Source organism: Periophthalmus magnuspinnatus, chromosome 1 (assembly GCF_009829125.3).
Source record: "Periophthalmus magnuspinnatus isolate fPerMag1 chromosome 1, fPerMag1.2.pri, whole genome shotgun sequence".
Taxonomy (NCBI): Eukaryota; Metazoa; Chordata; class Actinopteri; order Gobiiformes; family Gobiidae; genus Periophthalmus; species Periophthalmus magnuspinnatus.
In genome coordinates this window covers 31,484,235-31,509,730 of record NC_047126.1, presented here as the reverse complement: position 1 = coordinate 31,509,730, position 25,496 = coordinate 31,484,235, and the positions used below count along the sequence as shown (strand labels likewise).

General features: G+C 39.8%; 1 protein-coding gene across 1 annotated transcript in view; it reads left to right on the top strand.

Moving 5' to 3' along the window:
- The first annotated feature begins 735 nt into the window (after positions 1-735).
- Positions 736-25,496, top strand: part of ctnna2 (catenin (cadherin-associated protein), alpha 2) — a 212,933-nt gene continuing 188,172 nt past the window's right edge. Inside the window, exons 1-5 of the mRNA XM_033965687.2 lie at positions 736-1,013; positions 9,475-9,581; positions 21,446-21,641; positions 24,809-24,975; positions 25,371-25,490. Coding sequence (XP_033821578.1) covers positions 9,480-9,581; positions 21,446-21,641; positions 24,809-24,975; positions 25,371-25,490 — 585 coding nt within the window. The 5' untranslated portion in view covers positions 736-1,013; positions 9,475-9,479. The remainder of the gene's footprint in view (positions 1,014-9,474; positions 9,582-21,445; positions 21,642-24,808; positions 24,976-25,370; positions 25,491-25,496) is intronic.

Here is a 25,496-nt window from a genome sequence, read left to right as displayed (position 1 = left end):
CCATGCCTTCAGAGACTGCTCAGAGCGCGGGCGGCGCCAAAACTTCTCTGTGCGTCTTACATGTTGTTTGAGTGTCCTGAGCTGTAACGTGTACCATGGAGCCGGAGGTCTTGGTTTCATGCTTTTCTGTTTTAGCGGAGCTACAACATCGAGAGCAGATTTTAAGGTGAGCATTGTTCTGTCAACCAATTGATCAGTGACAATTGGATTAAAATTATTTTCATTGTCACATGACATATCTTTTAGTAATGGATCAATAATTTCTTTAAACTCTGTAACCGATTTATCTGATAATGTTCTTTTCATCATAGTTTTTTCTGCGGGGCTGGGTAGTCTTTTAGTATAAATTGAAAGGTAATTAAGAAATGGTCAGAGAGTATAGGGTTTTGAGGAAGGACAATTAAAACATGCTATATTCATCAGGCTTGCAAATAGGCTAATGTACATAGGCAAATACAGTCTATTAGCCTGCTAGTGGCCTTAGTTAGTACTGTTTAGATTTAACGCAACAAAATCACAGTCTGTACCATTTCAACTGTGTTTGTCATTTCCAGATGATGTAGTTCCTCTTCTCTACATAACAGCCACAGGACATCACCCGCGCACGAGTTATCTACATCTGTGTCCACGAGCGCATCCTCACGCAGCGACTGCGCATGCGTGAATGACGGAGCCTCCCCTGATTTGACCAGCCCCTGGACCAGCCCGGCGCACTATATCGCAGAGTGAGCCGTGCCTGGCGCACCCTCAGTTGCACCTGCTCTCTCCATACACAGAGGAGCGCTGGGAGGGGCATTATTTAGCAGCGAGCTGTACGAGGAGGAGGCATTTCCTTAACACCGACACAAGCGTGTAGCCTCTGCTTCAGCACCACATCACTGAGGAAAGCGTCCACACTGAGGATTTCCACTATTCCAAGTGGAATATTTCAAGAAAAGGACTATTTTAGTGGGAATACCGGCGTTTCACTTAGTTCTCAGCCGTAGAAGAAGAGTGATCTCCTGTAAAGTGAGGTACGTGCGGGGGGCTGTAGATGCTGGGCTGATGCTAACAGTCTGTAGCACTGGCTGCAGTCTTACTGTGCTGCTAGCGTTAGCTCAGGCGAGCTCCGGCTTTTTATTAACACCGTACTTTGGTGTGGTAATGGGGAAAATATCTAGAATACAGTAAACACTGGAGTGCGTGAAATGTTCATTTTGTTCAGCTTCAGTTGTTTGCAAAGCTGCGTTAGTCTCGTTTGGCTCAATCACAGCAGCTGCTAATGTTTGCATGAGGCAGAGCTATCCAGAGAGCCAGTGCTGAAAGACTTCCCCGGCTCTCAGGGCGAGCACTGGGCACAGGAGTGCTAAGCTGCTATGTTAGCACACTAGCACAGCTAGCCCAACACTCGTGCGCCTGAAATCACTGTCCCACACCGGGTTTGCTCTTTGTTAATGATCAGTCAGCGCTGTGTAAAGCAGCTGTCGGTCCGCCCGTGTCAGCAGGGCTCTCCAAGGATCAGCTTTGGAGCTCTTTTGGGGCTCTTTTGGAGCTCTTTGTCCCACACCTGCCTCCTTGTTGCATGGAACAGTCTTACACACGCGCCTTTAGGAAACTTCATCAGACTAATAGTTGCACGATGTCCTGTGTCTCTTCTTTAACTCTTGAAGATGAAGCAGCAGGAGCCTCTTTTAGTTTTGTGAACAGCCATTACCCATTGTCTCATGTGGCTGAAGGCCACTTAAAGCCACAAATGAACGAACCCTCATTAACCAGCATGATTAAGGCCTGGTCTATTTGAAAAATTGAAGTTATTTTAATGAGATCCTAACAGTGACGTTAGTATTTCTTATTATTATTTTATTTAAAAGCACTTCAGTAGCACTTACATAAAACTGTGGTATTGCTCTGCTCATAAATGAAAGATTGCGTAAAACACATGCGTCTGTGGTCTCATCATGGCTTGCACTGATCGCATAGTGCATTCTGTAGAGCAGTTCAGTGCTCTGTTGACCCACTGTATCTGACAACACCCCCTGAAACAGGATCTTGAACTGCAGCAGCCTCTGGAGGTGTCACTCAGAGGCTGTATTTAGAATAAGAAGCTGTGATGTCAGAAGGCATGCCAAGTGTCAGCCATGAACATGCATGTGAAGCCTGGCTATGGACAGTGCTGTGCATAAAAACACTGAGACATGAGGATCAGGCTTTGTTTTTGAAATATCCTGATTTAGAAAGGTGTATAAAATAACTTTTTAAAGGGCCTATACCCATTCCCTCCCCCCGTGTATTTGAACAAAAATTGTCTTGGCCCAGTAAGTCAAAAATAAATCAGCTGCATGGTGTCTGCATCTAATTTTATTGTGAGATAATCAGTTGTTAGCTTTACTGTTAGGTTGTTTGTTGTTAGCTTTACCATTATGGCAAAACTTTTAGAGTTGTGAAAAGTGCTTATAAACACATCATAGTAATTAGGATGCTTGGAATGCATAGTGAGGAATAACTTTGGACCTTTAACAAGAATAGAGTGTTGAGTGAAGTTTGTTGTTCCAAAGACTCTTTTTGTGCAGGGAAATGCATCTCAGAGTGTAATTTACCATCTGCTTCATCCATCTTCTATGGCACAATTTTAGTCAATATCACAACAACACAGTTAAACCATGGATCTACTGTTTGTTGTTACTTACTACTATATAATATATTGTCTTTCCCCATCTGCCCATACACCTACATCCAGCATGCTCTTGTATTAATATCAAGCAAGCGAGGAAGAAGAAAAAAAATCTATATTGCAGAAACAATATTAAAGTGTGTCATTTGAAAAAAATGGTACATTGAGATTTACTAAGTTTGTTCCAGGTTTTGTCTGAGTTCTGACTATTTAGAGAGACCTGTATCTGCTTTGTTTAACTAAACTTGGAAATGGAGAAAAATATGTTATTGCATGAATCAGTTACTGTTTATTTTCATGTTCTGATTTTATGCTTCCTTTTAGTAACACAGTATTTCCGTTTATCATTGAAATCTTTTTGGTGATCTCTTCATGATTTCCCTATAATTTATGTGTGAAAGTATGCAGTCAATAGTGGTCAGCGGTGCATTGTGCGGACCGTCTCCCAGGAGAGGAAGCGATATTGGCTGAGCACCGAGAAAGCCCCTGTTGTTGACGTCGTAGCCATGGCACCCCCACGCGCTGGAACACCATTACCTCCGCTGCAGTTTTGTGGAGCTGTTTCAGTCTTTTTAACTAGGATTCAAATGTTACAATAGTGCAAACAAATATACTGCTCCTGCCTCGGTAACTTTCTTGTATGAGACATGGGATGTATAATGATGGTAGAAGAAACGCCTAAGTGACCACAGGATAAAATGATCCTTGAGACTGCTTGCTGAGTACTCGCCCACACTCAAAACAATATGTATTTTAGATCCAGTCCTTTGTCTCTTATGGGGCTATATCCACCAGATGCTAGCTGTGCAAATCCCACTATGTTCCACTTTCCCCTATCCGTCTTGTGTGCCATTATCACTCAGTGGAGCAGAATGAAAAAGGCCCTTTATTGTTGCAGGAGGGACAATAAAGTGTTGAAAGTCTGGTGTCAGCAGCTGTGGGTGCAGTGAGCGAGAACGCCTCATTGTCTTAATCATTTTTTTAGTCCACTCATAACCCCATTAACTCTAACCAGGAGGATGTGCAGCGCTCAAACTGTTGTGCCGCGCCGCACGAACACTAAATCAATCTAGTTGTGCCATCCATCCAGAGGACTCCTCACAGACAGCAGGTGTGGTTGGATCCTGTTTACGTGAGGGGACACTAACCGACAGTACTAGGCACTATAGACACTTTATGAGATGGATAGAATATGGGGGGAAGTTCTGCTATGTTATTATGATCATAGTTTGACCTTTAGTGCTGGATACTTTAGTAGGCCTGTCACGATAACACATTTTGAAGCATGATATATTGCTACAGAGATGTACTGCAATAAACGATTGTATTGAAACTACTTTATGCCACTGATGCAATAACAATAATGCAAGATAATCTCAGTAAGCCATTTTTAAATAAGCAGTACCATTAAGTGTCATGAGCTGCAACACATTAATAGCAGAATGAAGCAGTAATTAGCCACAGAAGTTACTTTTTCAGCCCTCTACAGCTCAAATCTTATCATAGTACAACAAAAATCTTACTACTTTTAAAAAGAAAAAGTACATACGATAAACAGGCTCAGAATATAATGTTCAAGCTTTCACATATTGAATGATATGATATAGTGACAGGCCTATACCATAGTTTCTTCTTTGCTTTTACTGTGTAAATGCAGTAAAGACACAAAAATAAGTTTCTATTCTCAGTTGTGGAATAGTTTGGTCAGTTTAGTGTGTAAGGAAGCAGGTGTAAAATGAGGTAGTTTTAATATATAACAAGGGTTAGAGCTTGAAACTCTGAAACTAAAGATTTAAAGGGGCATTATGTAACATGTCTGGTAGAGGATGCTGTCCTCAGATGTTATTGGTTTGCCTGGAATTTTCTACAGAGTGACATCTGCTTGTAAAATTAATAAAACCTATAATATATAAACCACCTATAATTTAAGAAAATCTTAAGTTAAATTCTATACTGTGGAACATTACAAGCAGAAAAGTTACATCGAGTGAACATAAGTGACTCATTTTGATGAAATTCCCTGCCAGTGTATGTGTGCACTGGTGTCTGAATGTGCGAATGGGGGAGTGGTTCCTTGATGTAAAGAGTGTCTTGAAGGTGGAAAAGCACTGTATAAAATTATGAGCATTTACCATTTACCTATTGTCTTCTTGGAAATAGCTTTACTCTGCAAATATACCTTATTATAGATGTGTCAGGGCCCTGAACTAATATTTACACACGCTTACTGAAGTGCAGAGATTAATGAAAAGTGTTTGATTCATTATAAACTTTTGATGAAGTTCAACACTGTGAAATGAGTCAAGTGACTAATATTCTGATGAAACAGAGTGCTGTGTCTGTCAGCCTGATCTGACTGAAATGGGCCAGAAGAAGCATTCCTCCAACACATCACAGTGGGTCTTATAAGGCCTCTGTTCTGCGGCTGCCACTGTCCCACTGAGGAGATATTGATTCAGACACAAAGAGCTGTCAGCAGCAGATGGTCACGTGTCAGTGTCTTATTCAAACATACTAACAGATAACTTACATTGTCTCTAAACATTCTCTCGCAATTTCCCCAGAAGAGCTGACAGAAGCAGACACGCACTCACCACTAGGCCTGTCATGATAATTACTATATCGACACTACACATCAATAGTTTTTAGGCATCAGTATTTATTGTGGGGACTTATCATAGTACTGAAAAATAACAAAACATTTCCCACTGGTACAAAGACGAGATTTGAGCCGTAAAAAGTTAAATAAATGACTTATATGACTCATTAAGTGTTTCATTGATGTATTACAGCTCATGTTCATTTGGAATACTGCACATATAGATTTGTTTTTTTGGGGAAATCCTACTTTAACGTTATTGTGATCGTGGCGTAATTACTTTAAATATTCTCGTTTATCGTCTATATTTTCATCAGCAATATATGGTACTTCAAAAGTTGTTATCGTCACTATATTTGTTATAATCATTGTTTTTGCTATATTTCATTCATATTTTACATCTCCACTGACTGACTAAGTGACTGTTACAGTACAGTAGACTTAACAGTAGACTTTTCTTGGTGCAGCTTTTTGAGGGCATTGCAGCACATTTACGATCAGAGATGTTGTGTCCTTGTCAGTCTCTGTTCCAGACCCCCCCTTCACACACACACATGCGCACACACACACTGGCTACATGTGGGGCCAGGACAGGTTCCTCCCCCACCCCTCCATCTTTTTGCTGCATTAACTTTTCTATTGTTGAGTGAAGCTTTTCTTCATCCATCAAACAGAAATCCATATTCTTCTGACCATTCTGACCAGAGGCAATCTAGCAGCCGACAGTGTAGCTTAGCACAGAACATGATGTGTACATGTCATTGCACAATAGTCACTATAATGGATATTTGTGTGCACAATTGGTTTGCTGTCATATACTGAAATGTTATTTTTTCCCATCAGTCTGCTGGTAGCACGACAGAGATGGAATATGATTTTCTATGAATGTACAGATGTTGTTATGTCTCTAGGTTGTTTCTGTTTAAGATGGATATCACTAGATTCAGTAAATTTGAGAGCAGAATTCTACAGAAGACTTGTTTTCATCCCATCAAGAGAGGCAGCCAAATCCATTTATAGTTGCAAAAAATACTAAGCTTATTTTCCACAAGTCCCAAAATGAAACGCCAGGCCCGAATTTGCAGAGCTCTGGAAGTTTGACTTTGTGGGAGGTGTCTTAAGTGGCACATACATAACAGTTCTCTCTGTGAAGATGCAGTACCTCATACTGACCACCAGTCTAACACTTTTTTCCTCCTTTTACGCACTAATGGATTTGACTTGAACAAACAGGCATTCGTCTTGTGCAGACATAGATACTGAGATAGAAGTGTGGATGGGACTGCTGTCCTTTTCCTCCCCCTGAGCTGCAGAGCATCCCACCAGCCCCAAGTCTGATGTGGGATTATAATCCTGCTCAACTTTGGGATTGACCCACTTCCACTGGACTCATGTCAAGCCCACTGCAGCACACTTGGGTTAATCCCAGTGCACTTGTCAGCAGCATGACTAATGCAGCGACCAACAGTTGTTTAGGCTTTTTATCCACATGTCACATAATTACATGGCAGCTCTTTATTTCTGAAGCCAGTGATGAGATTTGGTCCAAAGCCTTTGTGCTGTGCTGTCAGAAACCCCACTCTCTTGTCAGATGTGACATTTGTACAAAAGAGTGTGGTGTGTTTACAGTGATCACAGCAGAGACACATGGAGAAAGTGTGCTGATGTCAGTCAAATGCAGGCTTTCATTGTGCCCAGGCCAAAGCAGCATAATGCTATGTCAAATAACACTGTCGAATAAAAGCACGATTAACTCATCACTCTGTCTGTGTGCGATCACAGCTCAAACCCCACACTGTGGTGTTTGCTCTTGTCTATGCAAGTAAAAAACTGCTGGTAAAATGGTCACATTTATCTTGGACTGTTGTTCTTCATAGACCAGTGTGACACTGGCAAAGTACCGGTAGGTTAAATGTCCTGCACTTGGACACAGCAGTCTAATGCAGTGAGAGAGGCAGTAGATTTTTGCTGACTGTTGTGTGGTTCTTGTAGACCATGACGTAAGTGTTTAGATGTGCTTCATGTTCTTTATAGTGAAAATTGTGAGCTTGTGCTGCACTTGATCACCCTGTTTAGCACTGATATGACAAGCAGAGCTCACTGTGAGATAAAGCTGAACTATATTGTGCTTGTTTTCCACCACAGTCTCTTGTCCAAAGTGCTTGGATTTGCAGCTTTGAGTAATAGACTTGTGTTGACAAACCAGTGTGTAAAAGAGAAGTCATTTGCAGTAAAGAAAACAGTCTCAAAGTTAGAGAAGGCCTTTGATTAGCCAATATAATTTAAACACAACACAAATCCCGTCACCACCTGGCCCTCTGAGGTAATTACATTTGTTAGCTGTTGTCTCCCTGCTCCATCATCAGCATTATTTCTACTAGGAGCTGACTGAGGCAGAAGAAGAGCTAATAATATAGTTTAATGGCCAATAAAAAACAAAGCACATCAAGAAGAGCCCACACTCGGTGACAAATGAACAGACTTATTGTTGGTGGCAGCTTGTGGCAGGCTCAGCCCAGATGCTGAGGGAGAAGGCTGTCATTCAGGGAGGAGCATGGGGGTTTTGTGGAACATAAGATTGATATCACAAAGTTTTTAACACTAACTTTTACTTGATTCTATAAAAAAAACTAGGGTGTCAAAAAACATATACCCAAATACTAATCTATAACTAAAATACACACCTGTTTCAAGTATTGATACTGGAAAAATAAACTGTAAGGCTACTAATATGTGTGTTATTAAGTATCAAGCTCACAACACTAAAAGAGACAGCCACTAGAGCTGTAGTCTGTGGGTTACTGAGGTTTGAGCAGTGATGTATCTTTGGTAATAAACCAAACTGTGTGTGCCATATTTGATGTGTTTTCTCTCATTTTTAGTGACAGTAGTTGTCTTGTTAAACTACTCCTTTAAACTACAGTTCTAAATGTAAAACCAGCCATAACCAGTTTAAAACACAAGTATAACTGTGTTTGGTAGTTTTGACACAGATAAGTGATTTAAATTTGGAAGACCGCTGATGACTTCAGTAGAAATGTTATGTTTGGTGGGATTTTTTGGTGTTTTGAGAGATGGACTTACTGCATATGAATTGTGTCCTCTACTTTGCTTTGCGAAATGGTTGTCTTTTGTGCATTTTCTTTGGTAATAATCAATATAGAAGCTACTGACAGGAAAACCAGTTATCATCCAATCAGGTTCATTGTTCACAAAGAATTATGGGAAAACAACAGCATGAGACTATCTCAGACACTTGTTTTTCAGTGCTGTGGTGCAAGTATCAGGCTGGGAAAAATGGGTATTGGCAAAATAAATGGACAGTTATAAGTGAGAAGTCAATCCTTGGTGAAGGTTTATAACCTGGCTCTCGGCAGATTGATCTGTGTAGCCCTCAGAATAGAGTTCTACACATCAATCTGGGATGGCTCTCGCTGAAAGCGATTGGAACCAATGATCGGAGCGTTCAAACAAAAACTTCACGTTGCTTGGTCGAAGCGTCACAACAGCAGAACAAGCTGAAAAATCAAACTTTTGTTCAATCCAGTTGAGAACTTGTACATAGCTGTAGTACATGACCTATTTTCCACCCAGTGCTTTGTATTATTCTGAAGCAAACTTTCTGAAACAGTCTCTCCTCCCCCAAGAGCTTATCCTTAGGCATAGAACACAGACAACAGAATGGGAAAACAGCATTATTAGAATACATCAGGACACAGTCTAAAAGTGTGGCACTGAGAGCGTCAAATGAGTTTATGGTCCCATCAGCATGTTTGCTGGTTGGTTTGTTTGCAGAGTTTGTGCAGAGTGCTGTGCTGGTCCAGAGCATTGTAACATCTCTGCACCTCTGCTGCTGCTGCTGGTCTGTGGTGCCAGGTGCTTACAAGTACTTTTCTACTGTGTGTCTACTCGAGAAAGACCTCTGGCCCAGATCTGTCATTGTGCTCACATTCTTTCTTCCCTTCTGCCTCATTGACACTGGCAGTGGACTATGCCATTCCCAGATGGTCCATTCTCAAACTGCTTACTGTACAAGCATCCTCTTGGTAACAACAGACTGCCATCCAAATGCCAACTGTCATGTTTCAGCCTCACCCAAAATAACCCTGGTCTCCTTCATTTGAAAGACAAACGTGTATACAGAGCTTGATTGGCTCAAAAATCCAAGACAATACTGGCTTCATGTAAACAGTACTGTGCCTAATGTCCTCTGTTCTCCCAACAGATATCATGACAGCTGCCACGTCCCCCATTCTGTTAAAATGGGACCCAAAGAGTTTGGAAATACGCACCCTGACTGTGGAGCGGCTTCTGGAGCCACTGGTCACACAGGTAAGACTCAGCTGCAAGTTTGATTGTATCACCATCATACATTTACCCTGCTCTGTTCAGGCTTTCATTCTGTTTGACACTTTAGCCTGGCATTTCAAGATTTAAACTAGATTGAAAGGATCCATATTGTGCTATATTCTGATTTATGTTATAATGTTGTTTCCACATCAAAAATATACCTGGAGTTGTGTTTTGTTTTTGTTCAAACATGTTTAAGTAATTCTGCATTATTAGTCTGTCTACATCTCCAAAGCTCCAAATGCTATGTTCCACCTTATGATGTCATAGTAGCGACAAGTGGTAGTTTTAAGTTAACGGCTATATTTATCTTTTGTTTCATAGAGATAGGAAATTCCAGGGCTGAAATCATCCAAATGATACTAGTGAAGGTGTGTGGAGTTTAAAAACACAGTGGAGCACTTCCTGTATCACCACATGACATCACAAAGTGGAATAGAGGGTTTTCTGTTTGAGAGAAGTACTCATCCTTAATATGCAGGGTTTGTGTATTAAATATGTGTGACTGAAACAAAACACCACTCCAGGCCTGTTTGTGATGAGGAAGCAACATTATAACATAAATTAGAATATAGCCTAATACAGGCCTTTAAAAAAAAAACTAAAAAAAACAAACCTAAAAACTCTTTGTCTAAGCGCTGCAAATCACTGTCACTTTCAACTCTTCACTTGGTACGTGTTTGTCATGAGGAAACGACATGGTTAAAAAAGACTCCAAAAGTTTTAGCATGTCACACTGATGCAACTGGTCGTAATTGTCTAAAATGATATGCCGCATTTCTGCAGTATGCAATCTTTCTGAAATCCGAAAACTTTAACTCAAAACCTCCTTTGATACAAAATACGGCGTACCCTCCCAAAGCTTTATCAATCAAGTAAGACGTGCCAGAGCCTGTACAATGCCTTTCTGTGTGAACGCCAATGTACGGTCCGACTACAGACACGCCTGACACTCTGATCAGTTTGTTGTTAGAATACATGCTCTGTGCTTTGTGATAGATTGAGTACATTGTGCTTCGCCCTCACCAGGCATCATCAGTGACAGCCCAGCAATGACTTAATGTCAGCGGATTGAAGGGACAGCGAGCTATTAATTTTTACATGTATTTTTAATTAGATTCTGTCTAAAGCTGCGTTTCTCTCCATAAAACTAATTACATTGCTGACAGGTCACAGCAGTTTCAAAGTGACATCCTCCTACCATCACAGCCCAAGCCCATGATTTTAGATTTTTTGTTTTTGTTTTTTTTGTCTCCAGGGGTGATGTAGTGATGTAGCGCAGGTCGATCTGTACTTTACATCCCGGGTTAGTTTTAACAACGCAGCAGTGGCTTAGAAAGGGGGTTTAAAGCGAGCAGGCGGACGATCGCTGATGCATTTTTTTTCCCAACAAATCTATAACTCCATACAGTGCTTAGGTTGCTCGCTACAATGCAACTGTTATTTCGCTGTTGATGGATATTTAAGTTAAAGATGATCTATTGCCTAACCTGTGAAATGCCAACAGAAATGTGCTCACCGCTCACATTTGGGAATACGCAGGAGGCTACTCGGGTAGTTCATCTTGTGCAAAATTACATTCAAAGTGCGAAAGATTTTGAGATATGAACAAGATCGTACTTGCAGCTTCTATGATTCTGTCAATTTGGATGATTTAGTGAAGTTGGGTGAGTAAAAGTTTGCTCCGGGGGGAACCGTAAACAGCTCAGGCTTACAGTGCCAGAAGCCTCATTCATCACTGCTACTATACACCTAACATGGCATTCTGTCGCTAATAGGACTCCGCTACCGTACTGTTTAATAAAGCAACACTTTTTCACCATGTTATCAGAGGGATTGGAAAAGACAACAAGTTAAATAAATGTTGGATCGTTTCAGATGGAGATGGGTGTGAAATAAACGGCTGGTACTTGCACTTGTGTGTGTTTGAGGATTGCACAAGAGCTAGGCCTGTCATGATAATTACTATATCGACTGCAACAATATATTTTGGGTCTCATTATTTCTTGTGAGTACTTTTTCTTTGTAAAAGTTGGGAGGTTTGGGGTATTTTTGTTGTAACATAAGATTTCCTCTGTGGAGGGGTGAATAAGCTCGTTTTGTGAGAAATTATCAGTACATTCTGCTATTTATGTGTTGCAGCTCATGTTTTTTAATGAAACAGTTTATGTAAAAATGGTTTACTGGGTTATCTTGTATTATTTAAATCTAAATCAGTGGCATAAAGTACTTTCAGAATGATCTTTTATCACAATATTTCTCTGGAGCACTATATCGAGCTTCAAAAGTTATACTTGTGACAGGTCTAACAGGAGCTTCTGAAAAAGAAATACCATTTTCTTTAGTTGGTGTCAGTTTCACAATTGCAGTCTGAGCCACAAGAAACAACTGAAAAAAAGCATCAATGGGTCTTACTTTCTCCTCTTGACCAGATGCAGGTTACATATCTGTGATACAGTGTCAGTGTTACAGGAGAGCTTGTGCCATGGATTTTGTGTCTGTGCTCTCTCTCTGGCCTAATTCCACCTTTTGGATACACTTTCCACCACCCAAAGCTTTTGGTGTTTGACATGACGTGGCGGAGAGGAACAAACAAAAACTTTTAACTTTAACCATCAAAGCTGCCGTCAAGTTATTGAAAATGGGTTATTCCTGCTGCAACCAAGTCTTGTGTTGCTCCAAATCCATATAAGACAGTCCTGCTCCCAAAGAGCTGGAGGGTGCTTGGTTCTGAACACCTGACATTCTTCCACTGTGTCCAGTCATGGGCCTTTACTCTAATGCTGCAAACTGTGACAGCTGCATCTTTGTCATACTCGTTTAAACTTATAGAGGAACAGCAAAAAGACACTTTCACAAGGCTAATGGAATGAGGGATTCAAGTCTAATTGAGCCTCAATATGGAAAAGATTTCAGAAAATTGTTAATATTGCCTTTGTTTATGTCATGATGCCCTCTGCAGTTTGTAAATTATTTTATACAGCATTGTCTGAGTTGATGATTCACCATGGCACTGCTCTTTTGTTTGTCTTTTATGTTCCCATCATTGTATGAGTTTGGACAACTGTTGTGTGCAGCTCTACAATTCAGCAACATTCAGCAAAAGTCTTCTTTTTTTATCCCTCATCTGCCACACAGTGTAGACTTTTGAAAACTTGAACTTAAAGCATTTGTTCAGTTTAAACATGAATTGAAAATGTCGTCTGGAGTAGTGGATGTTGGAGAGATGTCAAAGTGGTACCCGCTCTCACTGTCTGTCATCTGGGTGTGAATATATGGTGTGTGTCTGAATCAGTGCATGATGAGATGGGCCATTGACCCAGTGTCATTGCCTTAGACCTTTTCAAATGAGATCATCCCTTTTCAGCTCAGACCCCTCCCTCACACTCTCATCGCTTAAGTCCCTGACCTGAAGCTGCTGGAGGAAGTATACAGACTTTGTACGTAGAGCTGTGATTAGTATGACAGGCGTGTCATTGTGCAGAGTGGCTGTGTTATCTGGTGGTCTCATTACAGCAGGAGCGCTGCAGGTCAGCCCTGGCTGTGGTGAAGCCCACTTTCATCTATCTTCAGGCTGTTTTCTCTGACACCTTGCTCTGTCAGCATATGGCTCACCCTAGGGCTCTGAGCAGCAGCCACGTACAGCTGCCGCTTATCTGCAGCCTCTGCACCTCCACACTAAATACACTGCATCATTTCCCAAGTACACATCAAGAGAAGAGTCCAGACACTTGTTTTTGTAGACTTTGCACCAGCTTCTTGCTCTATTTGTTATACAATACTCAATGAGTCATGCCTAATCTTTTCAAGCTTTTGAGAGGCTGTGGATGGATGGGTTGTCACTGTAAATTTGGGCTACAGCCATTTGCTGAGGTAAGTGCATGTTCTGAATCCCCTGATGCTTACACAGCAGACCAAAATGGGCAGTGGCCTTGGTCTGCTATTTTAAAAAAGATGACCTTAGGTAGTTCCACCCAAACTCTAGGCATGTCTAATACAACTTTGGAAACTCACTGCTTACTTTGGGCATCTTGAATTCTCACAATGTTTTTGAGTTCCCAAACTCAATACATCTTGACCTCCTGCTGATCTGTTTGACCTCCAGTCCACTGGCGTATTGGACCAATTGCATGAAAGAGCAGAGGGAAATATGGGTGGGAAAGATGTCTGGACAAAATCTTGTCACAACAGCACATCAAGCACAAACAGTTTAATGCATTTGACTGAAGTGTTGCCTTTTCCAAATAGTTTTTAATGAGTGCACTTTGAAAACCACCTCCGGCCTCAGGCTAATGCACCACAACATTTAACTGTGTTATTCTGATGCTTCAAAATTAGAAAAGCATCAGGATAGTCTGAGATTGTCAGGGGCATAAAAATGCTCCTCCATCCTGATCCTTATGTTATTTTTAGCCTCCTCAGGACTAAATATGTTTGAACATATTTCCTTGTGTTTTTGGTCCATTTCCAGTAGAACAACATCAGTGTAGCATTATGGCCTTCTTTGCGCTCTCTGGTGGTGCAATTGTGTATTACAAATAAAAATCTAGAAAACAAATGAGCTGTGCCAGTCAGTTGGGCAAAATGTTTTAACATGTGTAAGCTTTTAGTGATTCAGTGCTACCCATAATTATGGTCAATGGGTGTAGGTTTAAGTATTTTACTACTGGCCTGTGTGAGCTAATAAACATGGAACTCGTGACATAGTGCTACCGTCTGTGTGGATGCTGAACAGATCTAGTGGTAAAATAGTGTTTAATGCTTGTTTGGTATCTTCAAAGGGTTTTCTAAATGGGCCAATAGGGGTCTGTCCTCCCCTGTAGTGCTCGGTGTGTGAAGGAACGCTCCATGAGGAACAGGATGAAAGCGAGAGATGGAGCAAGATAATCTCAGATTCAGATAGTCTGCACATTTAGCTGCTAGCCAACATGTTCACTGATGCAATCATACCAAACTCATAAATACATAAGCTGAGGTACCATTCTCGTAAATGAGTAAATTTAGTTTTTTTAAGAGCATATTGTAAAAGTAGTACTAGTGACAGAATCAGTCTATGTGCTGTCTGCATGTTATTATTAAGTATTTATGAACTGTAAAGTGATAAAATTGAAAACAGATGATCTGAAGTTGTGCACACACCTACAGAATCTTTCATGTGAATAACAGCGATGTATCAAATCGTTTGTGAGAGCTAGAACTACCTACTTCCTCTTGCTGTTTGAAAATGTGCAGTTTTAAAGCTCATGTACTTTATGCTGCAGACATCTTGTGTACAGTAGCCTTTACTTTTCAAAATGGTTTGCTTTGTTAAACTGCAGAGAAAAACATAAAAATGTCTTTTGTTTGACACAACCACATTATGAAATTCAGCCCTTCACAAATTATAAATACTGTTCAAATTTATTCAGAACAATGTTTGAAAATAGTTTTTCCGTTTTCTGAGCCGGTGTCAGAAACGGATGAGCGCGACCTTCTCTCAGACTTGAGGATGGGATTTGCGAAAGCTTTTATGTGCACATCTTTGAAGTCTGCATCAATTTAGATGGCATAAACCGTTTCTTTTGGGTTTCTACAGGGAAACCTCGTGGTATGCCATGCAAAAATAAACCCGGCAATTGAGGACTCATTTAGATCTTTCCAGAGGCTTTAGGGTTCACTTTGTAGGTGGGCAAATGTAATGGCACCAGTCTCATCTTTGCCACTGTAGCTCTCTGATTTTACATCCCACTCGACTTGAACATTTTTTCACTCGTTTCTTATTGTAAATCTAATAATAGTCTTCCCTTTTCACATAAATGTGATAAATGGCTCTGTGAAATGGTTCCTGGCATCTTAACAAATTGGATAATATTTTTTGCACCTTTTGTCTTTAGTGTCCTCATTTCTCACTATACAATATGCTGTGCTAGATAGTTTGGATCCTTTTGTGTTCGTAGTAATTAAAAAAAAAAAAAAAAAAAAAGAAACATGCAGATTGGGCGGAGGAACTATTGTTGTTCAAATTCTGTTGTCCCACTGCAGCAGCGTCATTTATATAATCAAGACACCAATTTATCAGCTGGAGAAAAAGAAACACATCTGCCATTCCTTGACCTTAATATGATGACTAAAGTTTTGTATTTGTCATAAAATCAGAACAGCTTTGAGGGCTGGAATCTCTATATTTTTAATGTGGTAACAACATCATAACGTGGCTTGATGCTCACAAAAATGTGTGTTGTGTAATATTAGACATTTAAAATAAAATTGGATGGATTCTTTCAAATAGGTCTGTAGTCGACTAAAGAAATTCTTGGTTGACTAAAAACCTAAAGCCCTGCTGATCGAGTAGTTGACTAAAAGTGAGTGTGGCAAAATCTCTCAAAACTATTCCCTATCTCTGTATATGACCCAAACTCCACTCACAAGACTTTACCATATTTTTACATGCACAGGAGTTCATGTAAAAATATATATATGGACACATACTCACCGACTTTTTGCCTTTGTCCCATATACAATCTAAGTAAAATGATAAGTTGACCAGTTAATTGACTAAACAAGGTTTACAGCTCTAGCTTCACGTCCTTCTCCAGTGTGTTTTTCTGAGCCATGATATCAGCTGTGTTGTAATACAATGCATGTGAGTGCAGCCGTGTTCACATACTGTGTGTGCAGTGGCAGAGAAGGCTCACAGTCCAGTGCTCTGCTCATCCACTGGGTCTGCTCTGTGTCCACTCACTTCAGAGTAGACCAAACTGCACCCTCACCCTCACACTCTGCTGCTTCTGTCGCTGCTGCTTCTGTCGCTGCTGCTTCTTACGCTGCTGCTTCTTACACTGCTGCTTCTGCTCCTGCTGCTGCGGTGGAGCTGTGTTTTACTGAGGACTTTTATGTGGACCATGGGACAAGAGGCAGAGGGACACACAGAGCTGCACCAGTAATAACCACAGCACTGCACCTGCACTAGTGATGTGACGCTTGTGAACGAGTCGGCTCTTTTGAACGGTCCCTTAACATGAACGGTTGGAACCAGATCAAATTTTTTAAAAAGAACCAAATCTTTTTCTTTCTAATTTGTAACATTTTTATACTGATTAAAGCTGAACCAACACAAGATTCAGCACAAAAACAGATCAGTGATACGAGTGAGAGCTTTGTGCACAAAAAAACAAAACATATTAGACACTGTAATAACAGTTACTTTTTTAATAATTATTATTGTAGTGCAAGGTTTTATTTTGATTAAACCCACACCCACTTTCAGTTTGAACCATTTTAAACACATCTGAGCCTGGGCCATTTCTCTCTGTGATTAGTTTGTTGTTAAATTTTCACATTGACTGCTCTCATATAAATAAACATAATAATCCAATAAAAGGGCCAAAAGTCCCATCACTATCCTGCACAAATCATGTCAACTTAACGATCACTGCTAGCCCTGTCATGATAAGATTTTTGAAGTTTGATATTATTGCAGAAGTAAATGTAGACAATAAACGATAATACTGAAAGTAATTTATGCCACTGACACAAAAACCTAAGAGCAGATTTAAACCACACAACTATTATAAATCTGCAGTATTTGTAAAAAACAAAACAAAAACAAAACAAAACAACATAACCTTGAGCTGTAATAAATAAACAGCAGAATGAAACACTTCTGTTTGTATGCATCACATCAGCTGCAATGTTCATTTTGTAACTATGTCTGATTGCATTGTCCCTGTCAAATAAATATATAAATAAATAATCTGTAATGAGTCATAGAACTCATTTATTACATTTATTAATACAAACTTCTACAGCTTGAATCGTATACAGTTGTCTCTCACTATATCACGGTTCACCTTTCACGGTCTCGCTGTTTTGTGGATTTCTTTATTGTGGAATTTTATTGCTGGGGACTGTAGACCATTGTCCATCAGTCTCCTCCGTGCCGTGTCTCCTGTACAGTACAGAATGTGTTCAGACAAATTTACATAAATGTTGGATCGCAGTGTGACTCTGAAGTGCTGTATGTTTGCAATTTGTTTTCTCCCCGACAAAACCCACAATGTCGATGAAACGTTCTGCACCGACAAAGGTGCCTACGAAGGTTTGAACTTTGAAAGTGTTTAAACAAGAGAGAAATGTGAGAAAACGTTAATGCCTGTGTGAGAAAAGTGTATAAAGTGTGAGAAAAGTGTATAAAGTGTGTGGTGAGGGGTTTTACAGCCAAAAACATATAGAATAACTGTAAAAAAATAAAGCTGACTATTTTGTGGGTTATTTTTAGACCGTAACCTTCGCAATAAAAGAGGGATCACTGTATAGTCTAAGAGAATGAGCACATAATAAATATTGACTCCAAAAATGAGCTGATGGTGACAGGCCTAGTGACTACAACTTTTAATCATCATAGTATGAGCATGTTTGAGTATCTTACACTATTTATTCTTTTTAGCAACTGTTTAAACAGTGAGAAACCTGTGAAGGGTTTTTTTTTTTTTGGCTAACCCGAGTATGTCCACATGTTGAAACGTAGCTGAAGCGCGGGGCCATAGACTGTTGGTCAGGACCTTAAATTATTCCAAGAAATCGCTTTCATCTGAGGTTTTGAAGTGCCACCACCACCACACATTCAGTCAGTCTCCGAACCTTAAATATCAGGTCGGTCTTGAAGGGAAATGTTAGCTTTTGAGGTTAAATTTGCAGTAAAAAGTACTTCCCGAGATAATGGACCATGTCGTAAATAAACCAGGACAGCGCCAATGTAGAGCTGAGAGAGGTTTTGAGAAAGGTAATACTGCAAAGGTTCAAAGATATGCAAAATTACAATATAGAGTATAGTTATGCCTGTCATGATAAATGCTAAATCAACTTGTTGTTCAATACATGACATGGACATTTACTTTTTGTGAGTCTTGGGAGTTTTTGTTGTGTTTATTGTTCATGGTTTGGTTTCAATATTATCATTTATCATCTATATTTACTTCAGCAATATATCACACTTCAAAATGTGTAATCGTGACAGGTCTATGCAGGGTCTTATAACAACTATCGCAAAAAGGCTACAAAAGTATGAATTAAAGGTAAAAATAAAACAAACTTGCAGTACAATCTTGAATGTATAAAGTTATATTTGTTAGTATACTCTGATATTTCTGTTCATTTGTGTTTCATTTTACAGTTTGCATTTTGAACAATATTTGAACCTCAACCATTACGTAGACGTGTTTGAGCACATTTGAACATGGCGCTGTGTTGCTAGCCGTCAGAGGGTCAGACAGAGTTCTCTTCTTAGGATCAGTTATTCATATTTAACCACATTTTGATGCAAGGAAAGCCAGGTTTTACTGCAGCACACTTTCATCTTTTCCCCATTGAATCCCTGAATACATGCTCGTTTGCTTAATTCTGTGAAGCAAAGGATTGGTCATTGGTGGTCATCTGGACACTGTTTTTGCAACCAAATAACCGCTGCTGTATCCTTCTTCTTCTTCTTCTTCCTTCCTTAAGGGATTACACTTTCTGTTCCCTCGCTAACTTTAAGGGCTACTTTTACTACTACTACTTTACTACTTCTAAGGGATTATTCTAAATGTGTGACACGCTCGTTCAAGCCCTTTTTTTTTTTTCCAGGGCTGAACTAAAATTAAAGAGCAGCGATTTGTCATTTGCAGTGCCTCAGTGAAAGTGACAGTGATTAAAGCAGGATGCCTCGGTGAACACAGTAAAAGGCTGTGCAGTCTAAGGACCTCGAGATGTGCCATCAGTCAAGCTGAAATTCTTCAGCCTGAATGTTTTTTCATGTGACTGTTGGCCCGCCTCATGTCAGCACCACCAACTCAAGAGTGTTATGTAAAGTGTGCAATCTACTTTCTATTGCAAATGTGTTCCTCTTCTCGTATGGATAGCTCGTAGTAACCTTTTAAAAGTAGTGACGTTTAGTCAATGTCCTCATTTATTAAAGCTAGATTAACAAATCAGCTGATTTTCTGCTGTCTCCACAAAGCAGGTGACCTCAAGTGAGGAAGTCAGGAGGTGGAAAAGTGTAGGTGCAAAATCAGACTTTCTGTAGAAATGGAAAAAAAAAAAAAAATGCATGGATCTGAAAAAGAGCTGATGCAAAAGCAAACCTCAGCAACCAGTTTGTTAATGAACAAATGAGCATGGTTTACTCTGGTCATGAGTGTGCAAAAAACAAGTCAACACAAATCAAATGTTGTAGACTTATATATTGTCTAAGTCTTCCTGATGATTTTTGCCGTACAGCTGTTATGTTAGCGTGCTTGAGGCCCACGGTGAGTTGCTTTTCTCTGCGGACATATTTATAATGGAGCTGTTGATTTACAGTGGCACTGCCAGCTGTTGGCACTGGGTCTGCGGTGGTATAGGCAGCCAACTTATGACAATCATTAGCCCTGATTATGTACAGTAATGGCACTGCTACACATAGAGCCCTCTGTAGCAGCAGAGGCCTATGGGTGTAGCTCTAATGCTGTATGCATCATGTCCACTCCAGTCTCTCTGAAATACTTTTACTTGATTAAACACAGTTTACTTCCAAGTGTGCTACCTACTTTGTTAAAGAACATATATTACACATTCTTGTGGGGTTAATTCCCTCTTAAACATGCTTTTGGCCACCTTGGGATGAGTATTTCACATTTTCTAACTTAAAATAATGTCCATATTTGGAAAATGTATTTTATAAACGTTTCCAGTGAAGCATGTAGGCGTTTGAGCTCCCTTTGTTTTCTATTTTTAGTTTTGGGTCTTGAATTATAATGGCAAAATATTCCAACCCTATTTTCAGACATAAGTAGCTACATTTAAAGATGAGACGACACTGGTGTCGTCAATGAAGCTGGAATTAGACAAAGTGAACCCAGGAAGTGGATAAAGTGCAATTATGGCAACATTAACAGTGTTGTTATGGTGTATTTTTCACACACGCACGCACGCATAAACGCCAAAGTATCCAATTTTGCTTATCCTTGAAATCTATTCCATTATTGTGAAGCAAAAAAAACTCCACCAAAATCAATTTTTTCACATCTCATTTCTGATACAGCTTGTCCTTTATACAACAATGTGATCTTGTATTAAACGTTACTGTATTAATGAGTAAAAAGCAGGTGAGATATTCTGTCAGTCTATCGCTGTAGTCCCTTATAAATATGTTTCATACAGTGTTGTTTTGGCAGATAGCGATGGCCAACCTACTTTTTCATAGAGTGTACAGTGATGAGTTTAAATTCATTACCTGTTATGAAACAAAGGGCTGAGTGAAAGAGTCTAAAGGTTTAAAGTAGAATCTGAAATCTGCATGTACATTATATCTCCATAATCCAGTACGGAAAGAGAGGTTGCTTGAACAGTTTCTTTTCTGTAATTTAATGAGATACACAGTTTGTTTCTGTAATAAAATTATAATTTAGATTAAAAAAAACAAAACACTGAAACGCCTGAGACTCTTTGTACCAGAGAGATGATACTTTCTCATGTCTGCACTCTTATTCCTGTAACCATCACCGTGACACTGAGCATGCATCATTCAAGTATTCACCCGCAGAGGAAGAGCTGCCAGACTCAACACCGCTTTGCTCTTAGCAGCTTTCCACAGGCTCTCACACTGCTGCCTGTGCATTAGTCTTCTATTAAAGGAACCTAAAACTATGTCATCTTCTGCACCATGGTTCTGTCACTTGCCATTATGCCACTGACACAATAACCCTAAAGCAGGATTCACCCCAAAAACTATTCTATACAGTGTTGTTAATGAGCATAAGCTGCAAAGATAAGAAATTAATGAGTCATAGAAGTGATTTATTCAACCCTATACAGCTGAAATCTTATTGTCCTTTTTTTGTTTTTTTAAGGTGACTACGTTGGTGAACACGAGCAACAAAGGGCCATCCAGTAAGAAGAAGGGGCGCTCCAAGAAGGCCCACGTGCTGGCTGTGTCCGTGGAGCAGGCCACTCAGAACTTTCTGGAGAAGGGAGAGCAGATCGCCAAAGACAGCCAGGACCTGAAGGAGGAGCTCATCGCTGCTGTGGAGGATGTTCGGAAGCAAGGTCAGATTAGACGTCATTCTGTTTGTTGCATAAACACTATTATAAAAACAAACATATTATTCTGCTCTGAATAGACTGAACAATACACTGTGCAGTGCTCTTGTGGCAGGAGTGAAAATCCTGTCCCCTGACTAGTTCCTTCTTCACAAATGAAAATAGCGCATGGGTGGGAGGTGATAAGGTTTGATCCAAATTGCCATAGAAACTTCTAACTTCTGAAGCAAAACTGGATGTACGTCACAGTCTGTGATGAGGTTAGAAAGGACTTAGGAAAAAGGACCTGGATGCTTCCTGTCTTAGATTAGAAATGTCCCAATGTTCCTATTCTACAAATACAGTTGAATCCAGAAATTTACATACACTATATAAAAAGACATGTCTGCTTTTTGTGTCACATGAAATCAGACTAAACTTTTCCTGTTTTCAAGTTCGGTTAGGATAACCAAAATTATTTTTATTTGCTAAATGCCAGAATAATGAGCGAGAGATTTTTTAGACACTTTTTCATGACTTTCTTCAAAATCTGATGTTTACATACATTTCATTAGTATTTGGTACCACTGCCTTTAAGCTGTATGACTTGGGTCAAACATTTTGGATATCCTTCCACAAGCTTCTCAGAATAGTTGGCAGGAATTTTGGCCCATTCCTACTGACAGCACTATTGAAACTGAGCCAAGCCAAGACCTTTTCAGGTCTGCCTTTGCAATAGGATTAAGATCAGAGCTTTGTGATGGCCACTCCAAAACATTGATTTATTATCTTAAGCCACTTTGTAACCAGTTTGGCAGTATGCTTTAGGTCATTGTCCATTTGGAGGACTGCGGGAAGCCATCTATTTTGTGAAGTGCACCAGTCTCTCCTGCAGCAAAACAACCCCACAACATGATGCTGCCACCGCTATTTCACAGTTGGGATGGTGTTCTCAGGCTTGTAAGGTTCCCCCTATTTCCTCCAAATGTAACGATGCTCATTATGGCCAAACAGTTAAATTGTAGTTTCATGAGACCACAGGACGTGTCTCCAAAAATGAACATCTTTGCCCCTATGTGCATTATCAAACTGTAATCTGGCTTTTTTTATATTTCTTTTGGAGTGATGTCTTCTTCCTGCAGAGTGGCCTCTCAGTCCATGTCAGTACAGTCCTCGTTTCACTGTGGATAATGACACACTCTTACAGCTTCAGCAGCATCTTCACAAGATCGTTTACTTTTCTTTGTTATTGGGTTGATCTGCACATTTCAGACCAAAGCTCGTTCATCTCTGGGACACAGAACCCGTCTCCTTCCTGAGCGGTGTGATGGCTGGACAGTCCCATGGTGTTTATACTTGTGTATAATAGTTTGAACAGATGAACGTGGAACCTTCAGGCATCTGGAAATTACACCAAGGATGAACCAGAAGTTCACAATTCTCTTCCTAATATCTTGGATGATTTCTTTTGACTTTCCCATGATGTTACACAAAGAAGCAGTGTGTTTCAGGTGTGCTTCAAACACAACCACAGGTGTGTCGCTAATGAACTCAAATGTTGTTATGTCTTCATCTTAAACTTCTGACTTTGAAGAAAGTAAGAAAAAATTGTCGTAAATCAATCTCTCATTATTCTGGCTTTTAGCAAATAGAAATCATTTTGGTAATCCTAATTGACCTAAAACAAAAAAAAAGTTTCATGTGTCTTTTTATACAGTGTATGTAAACTTCTGGTTTCAGCTGTATATTGTCGGTCTCTGCACAGTATGTAATGCCTCCACTGCTCCAGACTTAAAACATACAGTGACCTGCATAAACCCAACATTTATAGTTTGTTTCAGGAGCACATGATTTCCCGTTCTTCCTGTTGCTGATTAGGATGGTCACAAGCTGAAGTTCTTCCACCTAACTGCCTAGGACTCTTGTGGCTGACCCCATGACATTGTCTCAAAGGAGTTAAAGAAGCAGGAGCTAGGAGCTATCATCACAACCATTTGCAATTAGCTTCAGTTGTTCACCACAAAACCTTTGATGAATATGAGATATGGGACATAACAAAAGAAAAACTGAACAAAAGTTTGAAAGTGAAGACATTTCACTGCTCATCCAAGCTGTTTCTTCAGTTCTGGTCAGATTGCTGGTGGACACTGCCTTATATCTCTGAAGGGAGGAGATAACTACACTGAAACTAACATAGCATAACTTATTTTTTTTTACAACTTTTGTTTGTTAGCTAGGTTTGTTGAAAGGCACTAAGTGTGAACTGTGCCTGAGTCATATTTGGGATATAGGATATAGAATTTTCCAAAAGTATTGTAGAAACGAAATAGGTTTTCTGTAGTAAGAAGCATTGCTATCATTGTGTCTTTAAGTAATTCAAATATTTATCCCCAAATGGAATAGGACTGCCTGTAATGACTACATCAGCAGAAAAACACTGCTCAGCGCTGTGTATGTGCTGTTTTCCTCGTCCTGCTCTGTCAGCTGTACTTGGTCGTAGCTGCTGTTAAACATGTTAACACTGACTGTGCTGCCATATCACTGTGTATTAGACTGTTCCCATACAGGTCGTCATCAGAACTGCCACCTAAACCAAGGCACAGTTTTTCACTTGTTGCAGCTAGTAACTGTGTTTTTAGTGTACTTTTAATGGGTATTCAATTTAATATGATACTCATCCTTGAATAATTCCTTTTCATCAGTTTTAGGTTTCAATAGGTTGACTTCTCAATAATAAATGCCAATAAAACCACACACCATTGCTTTCAGGGAGAACAAATCTTAAGTTCAGCATTTAGAAAAGAAAGAAAAGAAAAAGGATTTGAAAACATGTTGTCACAGTGTTCCTCACAGTGAGAGCTGTGTATGATACTTGTTAGTGCTGAACAAAATCAATTTTATGGAATGTCTGCTCCTTCTCCCAGAGGAAGGATTCCCAAACATTGACCAGTCTTCCATATGTGCCTCCAGAATCTTCTCTCATCATTTAAAGCAATGACCACGTGTCATCTTTGAGGGTCCATTTATGCATAAATATAATTACACAAGGGTAATGCTCAACAACACCGTGTTGTTCTGACCTTTCAGTTATACTGTAAGGCATTCATATCACAAATGAATCCTCTTAAGGAAGCAGAACTAGTGCTCCTAGTAAATCAAAATGATGCATTTTAATTGTCCTTTTGTTGTCACAGGTGAGACCATGCGGATGGCCTCCTCTGAGTTTGCTGATGACCCATGTTCCTCTGTCAAACGAGGCACTATGGTGCGAGCCGCCCGGGCCCTGCTGTCTGCTGTCACCCGTCTACTCATCCTCGCCGACATGGCTGACGTCATGAGACTCCTCACGCATCTCAAAATTGTTAGTCGTTTGTCAAAGCATACAAATCATATAAAAAAGTTAAATTTACTTCATCTTTAAAAAGTAACCATAAGTAACAGGCACAACAACATTTTGCATTGTAATCTTAATTTATTTGACAGGTACAGTATATAAAAAACAAGACTAGAAACACTAAAAATCAGACATCCGCATTGTACATGCAACATTTTCAAAATATTTATTTAAGGCCTTTGTGTGTGTGTATGTATGTGTGTGTGTGTATATATATATATATATATATATATATATATATATATATATATATATATATATACGCACATATACACACACACACACACACACACTTTTGCTATTTAATATTACTACTACTATTACTAATCACACTTTCTACTTGTACTTTTGTATTGTAACAGGTGGAGGAGGCTTTAGAGGGAGTGAAAAATGCCACCAATGAACAGGATCTGGCCAACCGCTTCAAGGAGTTTGGCAAAGAGATGGTGAAGCTTAATTATGTAGCAGCCAGGAGACAGCAGGTAAGG